This window comes from Thamnophis elegans, chromosome 1 (assembly GCF_009769535.1).
Source record: "Thamnophis elegans isolate rThaEle1 chromosome 1, rThaEle1.pri, whole genome shotgun sequence".
Classification (NCBI taxonomy): domain Eukaryota; kingdom Metazoa; phylum Chordata; class Lepidosauria; order Squamata; family Colubridae; genus Thamnophis; species Thamnophis elegans.
In genome coordinates this window covers 65,673,068-65,685,156 of record NC_045541.1, presented here as the reverse complement: position 1 = coordinate 65,685,156, position 12,089 = coordinate 65,673,068, and the positions used below count along the sequence as shown (strand labels likewise).

The window sequence follows — 12,089 nt, the reverse complement described above, 5'->3', positions numbered from 1 at the left end:
TTTTTTTATTGATTCTTATTTGTCTAACAGACCACTTTGGACATATTTTTATTTTGTAGTTATCCATTGCTCAACATAATAGGAACACTGTTCATAATTTTGGCTTTTCAATTGCAATGAGCAAGGAAAAGCAATAGAAGGAAGAGGACAGATTTGATTAGAGACAGACGTCACTTGCAAATTATAGGTTGTTGGTGCCAAAAGGGAAAAAGGAGAGGGGCTGAATGTGCAACATGACAAGAAAAAATTTGCTCAAAATCTCACATTGTGTATATCTGAAATTGAGAACTGACCCCAATGGGAAATGGACATACATCTTTCACAGAAGCACAAGAGAGAGATAATTTTTATGCGTGGTTTATTACAGTAATAGGAATCGCTTTCTGTGAGTAGTACCAAAGCTCACACCCACCACAGCTACACCCTCTGAAATGGAAGCATTGGTCACTAATTCTGAATAAACAGAGTTGAAGATACAAACATACCTCTTCAAAGACAGTCTATTCTTTGTTACTGCATTTTCTATCACTGAGCCCTTCATTGAAAACGGCTTCCAGAGCTGAATCTTACCTCAGATAAAAGCTTTATGAGCAAAAACGAGATGGGGGATTGCTTGTCTAAGGCTTGCACTGGTTCTCGTGAGAGGATTGCAGACTTAATGAGCAGGATGCTACTTGCACTTCCTTTGGCATGCCAAATATACTGGATCATATGCTGCCAAGAGGTGGGAGTGTACATACACTTGCTCTGCCAAGAGGTGGGAGTGCACATACGTGTGTGCCTCAGACCCCCTTTTCTCTCTCTTGCATTCCCTAAACAATCACATGGCATACTTAAATTCTGCCACCTACTAGTCTGCCAGATGCTTGGAATACCTTTTCTTGCCCAAAACAATTCGACACTCTGATGATTGGAGGCTAAGTACTCTTGATACCACAAGGCAGAGACAAGAAGGAAAGGATTTCTAAATGGATCCTGTCATGGAAACCTGGGCTCTGCTCCATGGGGGAAATCTCTGCCTTGCACCTGGTAATATCAGGGTAATGGAGATGCTGGATCAGAATGGGAGGGAGGCAGGAATGGGGTGGGGAGGAATATACAGTACCTTGCAGCTGCTGAGAAGGAGAGCGGCTTGCCTCCAGCCAGGGATCCACAAAACGCACACTGCTGCAACTGCCTTTTTCTTGTCCTCCTTCCTCCTGCTGAAGATCGCTCAACATGTGTCCATTTCTCTGCTCAGGTAGGGCAGCAGGCTGTGCTAAGACACCACCTCCTCTTCAGCGCAGCAGCTTTCCGTTTCTACTGCAGGCAGCCATCCACTGCTACTGGCTCTGCTTAGAGACGAGCTGCACATTGGCTGCTCCTCTCCTTTATTTGAAATTCTGTGTGGTAGTGAGCTGCAAGGCTATGAGTCACTAGCTGTTGGTTTTTTTTTTTTTTTTGCAGAAGCAGACAGCAGCTGAGCAAGTGGCTATTCTAGCGAGGGAAGTTGGAGGGAGGGTCACAAGTAGCTTATCTGATACAGTGACATTGGCATCACTGTGCCTAATTAGCATAGTACTGGGCTGACCCGATGCAATTTATGGGTGGGTAACCCAACACACACTCATTTATACTTGCATGCATTCTAGCAGTTTCACATAGCTATATGTGCCTTGTATTTCAGTGTATGATATTCATATATGACATGAGAGCTATCATGTTTGCTAAGCCATTTTCAAAGTCACTGTTGCTTTCTCTTAAGAATCCTTTAATTGCACATCTCAGTCTGTCCCCTCACATCATGTACTATGAAGGATAAAAATACTTTCAGGTTTGTTGTAATAATGATTACTGGGTAATAACATGTGTGGCATTTACGGTAAATATATACCGCCGTTTTATTTATAATACAAATAGTTAACCAATAAAAGAATTATACTGACATATAATTGTAAACAATAGAATCTTTTGTTGATAGATTGTAAAAACATTCACATGCATAGCTGTACATTTAAAGCAGCTTCTACTTTTAACATGATACTGAAGCAAGGTTAGAAGTTAGTGAAGAGAGGTATTTTGATTATCAATTGTATTAACAAATCAACCCTTCATTCTTGCAGACTTGTTTTGTCTTTCTTGCTAAAATCTAATTATTAATGCAGTTTTACCCCCTTGGCAATTAGAGCCGGTTATTTGACTCTCAGCTATTTTCTCAAAAGGATATAAACAGGAATGACAGGAGCAACTGTTGGTGCCTTATAATAACCCATCTAACAAGAAAAGTCTTGACATGAAGACTCTGAATTTTTCTCTAGGAACAAATGAAGCAAATCACATATTAAAGATTCTAAGGGCACTTCTACCTGTTTTTACTTTTACATTTATTCCTTAATTAATTTATTATTTATTACATTTTATTACACCTTTATTGCTTTATGAGTAATTCAAAGCAGCAGACATACATAATATCTCTTCTTCCTCTTTTTCCCCATAACCACCATCCTGTGAGGTGAGCTGGACTGAGAAAGAGAGAGAGAAAGAGAAAGACTGACTCAAAGTCACTCAGGCAATTTTCACATCTAAGATGGGACTAGAACTCAGTCTTGAGGTTTCTAGGTGAGCACCTTAACCTCTACACTGAACTTGGTCTCATTCTTTGGAGGGCATCTCTGTACAAGGCAATTCAAGATTTCTGTAAATCCCAGAGGTTTTTTTAAATATAGTTATTAAACTCTGCAGATATCATAGGATGAACTTTACTTTACTCCTTAGTTTTAACCATCACAGGCCCTTTAACAAGTATGCCAAGGTGAGAGGCACTTGTCTGCTTTCTGTTTCTTTTTGACTGGAGATGTGAAAACATGCAGAGCATTAAGCTGCCTGAATTTTTTTTTAAACTTTCCTTTTTGCATTGAGTAAAAAGATGTGGGATATTCCAGTGGAATTGAACCCTGCAATTAATGAAGAAGTGCCTTTTCCAAAATTTACTTTGGCTTAAAAGGTATGATTTAGAATTTGTTGTTTCTTTTCCTCCAGCACTACAGTCTGAAACCATAGTTTGAAGCATTGGGAAAGGGATTTTTGGGGGGGAGTGTCTCAAGTCAATATTGACTCTTGGTATTTGCCTGGATCAGATCCTGCAGTTCTCTTTATTTATTTAGAAGTGGTTTGCCTAAGGTGGAACCCACCGTCTCTCTGTAACCAAGTGCCTGAACCCCTACACCAAATTTGTCCTCTATTGAGACAATGCTTAGTTGAAAAATGGCTACTTTCACAGCTTTCACTGTGGATTTTTAATAAAATGAAGAATAACATGTGATAGCCAGATAGCATCAACCCATAAAAAAATGATTGGGGTGGTGGTGGTGGAAGGCGGGAAGAGGTACCAGACCAATGTTCCAAAAGAATTGACAAATTAACTATATTTCCTTTTAGGATGGAATGAGATTTTTGTTATTGTTGCTCTAGAACTTTACTTTGTAAGAGGTTCTAACTGAATGGTAATTTTTTTGCCTGCGGTATTGGTCATGGGAAGAGAAATCACTGGTTATGAGCATCTTAAAGTCAAGAGAGTGATCACTGGTGGGTTACTTTCAAACTACTTTGGAGAGAATAGAGTGTGGAAATGAAGCCTGAGATAATGCTTCCATAAGTGGTTTGAAGGAGATCAGTGACTGTCATTCAAGGCTTGAGATGCTAGTAACAAGGAATGAAAATAACTATTTGTTCTGAGCTGCTGCATGTTCTGTAGTAACCCTCATTTAGAAAAAATAGAATTGCATGACTGCTAATGTAGAGCAGAAGTGATCAGAAAACTGTAATTTGTTTTCTGATAAAACGCATCTCAATTTCACCTTGCTCCTTTTGTTCTGAGCTGCAAAGGACAACTTATAAAGCTGTCAAGCTAGAATTTCTTTTAGAGAACTGAAACTCAGGAGACAGAAATAGGGAATCTTTCAATGAAGAAAGAAAGCCACTGGTTTCCCAGGGGTTTCAACTAACTAAACCAACTGAATCAGAATAAATTAGCTCAGTTTCTCAGCACTGTTGGCATTATGAGAATATAGAAGTCTAAGTGTGCTTCCAGATTAGTGCAGAATCACACGAGGAAGCGTCCAAATGCTTGAGGGACCAAGAAATTATCCATTTTCCATGAGTTAATGGGTTTATTTCTTCTTCCCATTTTTATCCCTTTTCCTAAAGCTTACTAAATGCTTTATGTTATATGGGACTCCACTTATACGGGACTCCTGCTCTTACCATTCTCTGCTTGTTGTGATTTATAATTTAGATAATATGGACTGTGGATAGATTTAGTGGCTATAATTACAAATTCTGGTGGAGTAATAAATATACACAATTGTTTTCATACTCTATTGATATATGTAGCAAGCAATTTCTAAGTAAGCAATTGAACACCCCAACTGTTTAAATACCAACTATTTTCAAATGGTGCAAAGGCAGCAGTGGCCCTCTCTACATGTTGAGGAGCAGTATGTTGGAGGTTTATGAAGGACAACTGTAGTTTTGCATCATCTAAAAAGTTGCAGGTTACCCAGACATATAGTGTACATCCAGAAGACAATAGCAAAATTAAAATGGGAAGTACACAGGAACAGATGAATATGGTTGTAAATATTAAAGTTATGGTATTGTGGTTTACAAAAAATTTAAATAAAAGTGATACTTTTTATAACATAAATTATAATATAGTTTTGACTGGCTATTATAAATCAGCTTTTTCAAAAAAAGAATCCTGAGACTTTGCTGCAGCTATTTTATAGTTGGATTTATGCAGCATAGCAAGCTATCTGAAATGCAAGAGTCCCTACTTACTGTCCTGGAAAGCCCTGAAAATCCTTTTCCAATGTTATACAGCCCATAGTGCTCTCTGAATTTGGTTGTTTGTTTGCAAGCACTGCAAGGATTCCACAGTTCAACCTGAGCTATATATACAGGTAGTCTTCAACTGAAAACAGTTCATTTAGTGACGGTTCAAAGCTATAACAGCACTGAAAAAGGTGACATGACTATTTTTCACACTTAAGATCATTGCAGCATCCGTATGATCACATGATCAAAATTCAGATGATTGGTAACTGAACTCATATTTATGACGGCTGCTGTGTCCCGGGCTCAAGTGATCATCTTTTACGACCTTCTGACAAAGTCAGTGAGGAAGCCAGATCCATTTAACAACCATTTTACTAACTTAAACAAGTTAGGATGATTCAGGTAATAAGGGTGGCAAAAAAAGGCATAAAATGGGGGCAAACTCATTCAACAAATGTTTCACTTAGCAACATAAATTTTGGGCTCAATTGTAGTTGTAACTCGAGGGGACTGCCTGTATTCATTTTTACTGGTTCTTCCCAGATTCTCTACACATGCCTAAATATATTACGCCACGTATTTGGGGGCTAAACCGTGAAAATCAGTTCCAGGCTTAAGTATACAGACACCCAGAAACTATGTTGGTTTCAGAAAAGCGGAATATTGCTTGCTATTCAGATGCCCCGTGCGTATTAGGAGGCATTCCTAAGGGCGGATTCTGTCCTGGAAATATTAGGAGCTTTGGGTATTCCTCGGGTAGAAGGGGTGGGATCGGGCGGGGAGTCTGACGGCTTTGAGAAAACTCACAAAGTGGATTGGGAAAGTAAGCGGGAAACACCCGAGGTCGCCGTTACCACGGACTAAGTCGAAGGGCACAGGGCAGCTATGAAGGCGAATTTACAAGAACAGAGGCGGGACCGACTCTCTCCGTTTGGCGGAACTCGGAGGATACTCTCTACAATTTTGTACGTGCTCTATGGTAGTGCGGAAGCCAGGAAGGACTCTACCTTATTTTCTAGGGACGGTGGGGTTGCTTCGGTTTCCAAAGGCGAGTTTTAAAGGTTTTTTTCCCCTCCCTCCAGGTGGTGGAGAGGCTACGCGAGCGTTACCATGGTTACCTCCGGGCCGGTTGGCGTTGCCTATATCGTGTGCTGGTTGCTTTGTCTTTCCTGCGCCAAGCTTCCCTTTCCTGTCATGGAACGGGAGGGAACCTGGTAATTTCTGAACTCCACAGTACTCTGCGGCCTGTCTAGGGTAGGTAAAACAGCAAAAGAAATAGAAGAAGAAGAAGAATTTTCCCCTGGCCTTTTGTGGCTGAGGGTTGTTAGAGGGGTCAAGTGGAAGAAGACTACTGCCCCTTGCTTAAATTAAGAGGGGGAGGGTGGATAATTATGGTCGCTGTCACGCGCCTGCATGTGAGTATTGCAACATTTGGTCTAGGAAATGCCTGGATTGGCCTTTGAGCCTGCCTGGGTTGGTTTAAGCTTCAAACAAAGTATTTGAACAGAGGGGTTTGCTTCAATCACTTCTTTATTGTCGGTTGAGGCTCTCAGGTAGGGGATTGTGGTTCATCAGTCTCTGCTTACATGCTTGTGTGGGTTAAAGTCCTTATTTTGAATTAGCATGGGTTGAGATAACTAAATGTGGCTTGAACTTTCTGGTTCTCAAGAAATTATCATTATTTCTTCCCCTCTCCCCCCTGTCTTTGCAGATGGCACCCCCTGCTCCGCCCAAAAAAATAATGCTTCAAAGTCTAGCACAGTTGCTGCAGGATTCCGGTGAGGTTCTAATGATGTGGAGAACTTTTCTTTGAGATATTTGGAAAGTGGACTTAAGCTCTACTTTGGAATGGAAATAAATATGGCTATCCTTGGGTCTATGCAATGATTGCTCAAACTAATAATACTGGTTGAATGTTGAAGCTCCGAGTTCAGGCGCAGCAGAGTTTTAAATAGGAGAAAAAATTTAATTGAATTTCCATAGCTAGTATATTTATCAAAACTCTATGAGTACTTTCTCACAGTCCATAATTGTAATAGATATCAAAGATAATCCAAACTATCTGCCTGCCTGCCTGCCTGCCTGCCTGCCTGCCTGCCTGCCTGCCTGCCTGCGTGCCTGCCTGCCTGCCTGCCTGCCTGCCTTCCTGCCTACCTACCTACCTACCTACCTATCTATCTATAAAATAATACATATATTAGGTTAAAGGAAGATAATATTAGGACCAGGCTTTACCCATGTATAAGGTTGTCCTTGACTTACAATCACAATCTGGTCACTGAGCAAAGCAGTCATTAAGCGAGATGTGACTGCTTTGTTTAATGACTGCAAGTGTGGCATTCCTGGTTATGGTCATCAAGTAAACTTGTAGGTTGTTAGGTGGATAGAGATTCACATAAGGAACATAAGGTGTCTTCTGGGTGGTGGGAAAGATCTGAAAGGATCTGCTCAGGACTTGAAAATTCTGTCTGATGAAATCCAAGCAGGATTTTCAGTCCCTGAATGGAGACACACTTGTGGGCAGCCTGTCCCATCCTGCTGAAACATTCTGTACTACTTTCTTTACTGTACTGCCTCTTTGCTTAGAAGATGAAAATCCATCCTGCCAAAATCCGATTAGGATTTTCAGTCCATGTGAAGAACCATTGTGCATGGCATATGCTGGGTGTTTTGGGGCAGCCCACACTCTGCTCTTTACTTCCACACTGTTTCTCTACTTTCTGCTTTGATTTTGGTTTCCTCTTGTCTTTAGCAGCTGGCTGAAAGAGTTCACTCCCCTTCTGTGCACAGCTGGGAGAATCCCCCAACAGGGTGCAGGAACAGAGCTCAGATCTTGAGGATTTGCATTCCATTTCTGCATCTAACTGAAGGAGTTCAGCTCTCCTTCACGGAGAGGAGGAAACTCCTCTGGCAGGATGCAGGAGGTGATCTCAAATCTTCAGGATTTGTGCTCTATTTCTGCACCATGCTGAAAGAGTTCTGCTCCCCTGGTAGGCATCTCTTTCAGCCCTCAGATATAAGAGGAAGTCTTGTTGGCAAGCAGCAGCAGCTTGTAACCTTCCCTGCTGACTTCTCCATTGACCTTCTGTGGAAGCTAACAGAGAAGATTGCAAATGACAAATCCATGATTGTGGGCTGCTTGGTAACGGATTGTAAATTTGCACAGGTTGCCAAGCACCCAGAATGTGATCATGTGATCACAGGAATGGTGGTTCAACATTTCGCTGTAAAGCTCCCTTTTGGAGGCTGTTGTAACTCCAGACCATCATTAAGCAAATAGTTGTAAGTCGAGGACTACCTGTATTCTGTTAAATAAGTTTCTCCAGAGATACAGTATAGTTTTCGCTTTTGTTCATTCTTCATTGAGGAAGGTTCTGTTTGGTGTTTGGGCAACAAAATGAAACACAAATTGCCCAACTACTTTTTATGATTAGCTTATATTATGCAATCTGGGAAAAGTCCTCATATTATTATAGTGAATCTAGTGCTTTAAATATAAAAGGCGGTTGTAGTTCAGGAGAGTGGAATATACTTTATATATCAATCTGTGGAGTGTGTAGAGTAAGACTCAATAGCTTGCATCCCATACCTTTAAATGTAAGACTTCAGGCCAGATATTGCAGTAAAACGTACTTTACAGTCCAGACACAACTCAGTATCCAGAAACTTCCTTACATTAAAAGTCCATGTGATTACATAATTATTCTGTCTGGCTCGATAACCACTAGTTGTTCCCTTGCTAGCTTCATCCCTTACATTAAGGGTGGCAATCATAATACTTTAACATTACAGGTAATCCTCGACTTACAATCACAGTTGAGCCCAGTATTTATGTTACTAAGTGAAAAATTTGTTTAGTGAGTTTTGCTCCATTTCACAACTTCATGGTTGTTAAGTGAATCGCTGTCGTTCTTATTACATTTGTTAAGTGAGTCCGGCTTCTCCATTGATTTTGCTTGTTGGAAGATTGCAAAAGATAATCACATGACCCTGGGACACTGCAACTGTCATAAATATAAACTAGTTGTCAACCATCAAAGTGTGAATCGTAACCATGGGGATCCTGCAATGGTCATAAGTGTGAAAAATGGTCGTAAGTCACTTGTTGCAGTGCTGTTGTACTTTGAACGGTCGCCGAATAAACTGTTGTAAGTCAAGGACCACCTATATATTATTGACCTTTCCCTCATGCAGTTATTCTGTGCAGTAAATATACATTGATCTCTTAATGTTTGTTTGTTTTTCATCAGGGGACTTGATTCTGGATGGTACTAGCACCTTGACCTTGTTCACTTCCACGCTTCAAATTCTCAATCAGATCTTTGAGCAGTACCTACTGCCACGAAATCAGAATCATGGCTTCATTGCACTCTCATCACACCCTGCTGAAACATCTGCTATTCTTCAAGCCCAGTTTCTCTTTGATGTCTTGCAAAAAACTCTCTCACTGAAGGTGTGTCCTGAAATGTGAAATTCTGTGTATTAGATGCCTGCTTTGGGAAATAGCTTATATCTTGCATTTGGATTTGGATATTTGGATTGTTCTGATATAACTGAATGTTACTACTCTGCTATATAATTATGATATAACAGAGAATATGAGGTCTTTAGATATCACTGAACAGCAATTTTCAACCTCCCCCTGCCTGCGTAGCCAATGCTGAGGTGCACTGAAAGTTAGAGTTCAGCAACATATTAGATTGACGAATTATGTGCCATCAAATTGTTTTCAACAAGTTTCTCAACTCAGAAATGTGTATCCATGCTGTTAAAGTCTTCAAAAGGTAATTTTGCTTTCACATAAAACAATTTGTTTCAAATACTTTGAAATTTAAAGTCTCCATAACCTCTTTCAGCATTGAGAAGCATCACAAATTGCAAATCTAAATAAAAATGTGTGGAAAAAGGGAAGGAACCCTAATGCAAGTTGCTAAGGAGTAAATTGGATTAGATAGTATAAAGCTCTTTATGGCTGTTCTTTAGTCTTGAATATTCAAAGTTGGGAGAAATTAATTATTAACCTATGAAATGCTCCTAATGTGAATTTGGTTATTAGTCCATCTAGTCTGGCCTTAGCTTTGTGAGGTCTACAGAGAACCATTTTGCATACAATCTTTTTTAAGGAGCATTTTTAAAAGATTGCTGGAGTTGCCACATTGGAATGATAAAGGGGGCTTGGCAAAGATGATGACAAGAATTTTGAGAAAAGAGATGTAGAAACTTTGAGAAGGTGGATGTTAGAACTTTCTGGACTTTTAAAGATTGTGGTGAGAAAGAAAGGATATATACTTTGTCTGATCAAGATGAAAATAATAGGTTGTTATTTTAACTGATTTTTAAAAAAAAATTAGGACTGGATGGTGATGGTTATTTCTGGTAATGATTAATTGTTTTTTTTAACTAGGATTGGACTTTGATTATTTGGAAAGTGGAAATGGGGAAGAATTTGTTTAAATGGAAAGGAATGATTTAAATTGGTTGCAATAGATATAATTTGTAATATTTATGTTGTTATTTCTGGTAACTCTTACTGGGCTTTTGCTGATTAAAATGGAAATACGAGGTTTTAGAGATGGGCTTATAGAGAATGGGGTAAGGTATGGAACGAGGAAGGGTTTGACTACATTTTAAGAGATAGTGATAAGTTGTTAATGTAGATTATATTTGCTGAGGATGATGGGTAAGGTTTATTTTTCTATTTTTCTTTCTCTCTTCCCCTTTTTTATTTTTCTGCATTTTTTAAAAAAATTAAATGTATTTCTGTAGTATGTAGTTATATTAGTTTCCTGAATGTATAGTTCTGCATTTTTGTTTCATAACAGCATAAACGTAGAATGTCCTCCATTGTATGTGGTGCTTAATTAAACTAATTTTATAGTGCTCAATATAACTCTGATAAGAAAATAATGAAATTGCTTTAAGTTGGATTATTTCACAAAAAATATGGAAGTTGATGATGTTCCTGATGAAATTACAATATGTCTAGAGTGTTCTCTATTCTGTTGTCTAGAAACTATTGTGTGGGCAACAGCAGTTTCTGCCAGGTCTACTTGGCATAAGTCTGAGGAGGTGGTGAACGATTGGCAAAGGAACTAGCTTCCTCTTGGCTGCAAATGTATATCCATGCCATCTGTTCAAGCAGACAAAAAGCAGATTGGGGATATGGGATATGCTGGAATTGATATGCGTGAATGTTTAGCAATTTAGCCTCACGATAACTGAAGAGACATCTAATGGTGTTTAAGAAGGCTAGATGAATATGAGTTATCTGATTTAAGTTGGAGGTTTTGAACAGTAGTACAGTATTACAATTCTGCTCTGTAGAACTCAGCTGTCTTCCCAGAAGATTTAAACTGAAGAGTGTATGTATTTACTGAAGTTGCAGATATATTTTAGTAGTATAATCTGGAAAGTGTCTTTCTTCTTTCTGCAATTGTTTTCAGCATGGGAAAATGACAAGTCTTTGGAGGGGTGGGGAATTACTCTTCATTAAATACCAGACTTGTATGTGACTCCTGATATTTTTTAACTTTACCAGGAATAACTTGTGTGAAAGAGGATTTTTTAAAAAAAATTACAAAAAGTTATAGATGTTATTTTTGAGATCTGAATAAAAATAGAGACTATATTATTCTGAAGTTGAGCTTTTCTTTGACATGTTAATTGTATCTCTTGGTCTTGGGTTTTTCAAGGTTGGAGATGCTGCATAGGGAAGTGTATAAAACCATCCCATTTTTTTTTTTTACTAGTAGGGAAAAGATTTGTAATCTTTTTGTAAATTCAGGCTTTGATAGTCCTGAAACATTTAGCAAGAATGGGGATTATATACAGGAATGGATTGAACTATGCTTCCTATTTTGAGATAGTTATGCTGTGGCACTCTGTAATTTAGTGTATTACGAAATTAATTGAAAAGCTGTATTACTATTTAAAGAAACTAAATTCAAGTTTTAACCTTTAAATGAGAAATGAGATAAAGTCTTGAAACTATTCATTACAACATATGGTCTGTATGAGAACATACAAAGCTTGCATAGTGGACACTTGAGTAAAGGTGTGCTTGAATTGTTATAGAGAGTTCACTTATTTAAAAAATGAAACCTCTTTAACAAAGCAGAAGGGAACGTGGTATCTCACCCTCCTGTCATGGAATAGATACTGTGATGATTATCTAAAGCCCTCATGTCTATTTATTACTATATACTATTTGATGTGATGATAATGGCATCTGTTGCATGCCTCTGCCCCCTTTTCAAGTTTCTATTCTCTGGAAT

At 38.8% G+C, this 12,089-nt stretch overlaps 2 protein-coding genes across 9 annotated transcripts in view; one reads left to right on the top strand and one right to left on the bottom strand.

Annotated features, from left to right (window-relative positions):
• The window catches only part of SLC4A3 (solute carrier family 4 member 3), a 61,664-nt gene extending 59,149 nt beyond the window's left edge, over positions 1 to 2,515 (bottom strand). The window contains exon 1 of the mRNA XM_032221944.1: positions 1,106 to 2,515. The gene's annotated coding sequence lies outside the window, so the exon portion shown is untranslated. The remainder of the gene's footprint in view (positions 1 to 1,105) is intronic.
• Positions 2,516 to 5,625: 3,110 nt separating this feature from the next.
• Positions 5,626 to 12,089, top strand: part of STK11IP (serine/threonine kinase 11 interacting protein) — a 37,204-nt gene continuing 30,740 nt past the window's right edge. For 2 of the 8 annotated variants that reach the window (XM_032217945.1, XM_032217972.1), the window contains exons 1-3: positions 5,796 to 6,069; positions 6,527 to 6,593; positions 9,066 to 9,268. In XM_032217945.1, coding sequence (XP_032073836.1) covers positions 6,527 to 6,593; positions 9,066 to 9,268 — 270 coding nt within the window. In that variant the 5' untranslated portion in view covers positions 5,796 to 6,069. The other 6 variants (XM_032217954.1, XM_032217998.1, XM_032218008.1 and 3 more) reach the window with 6 other exon arrangements.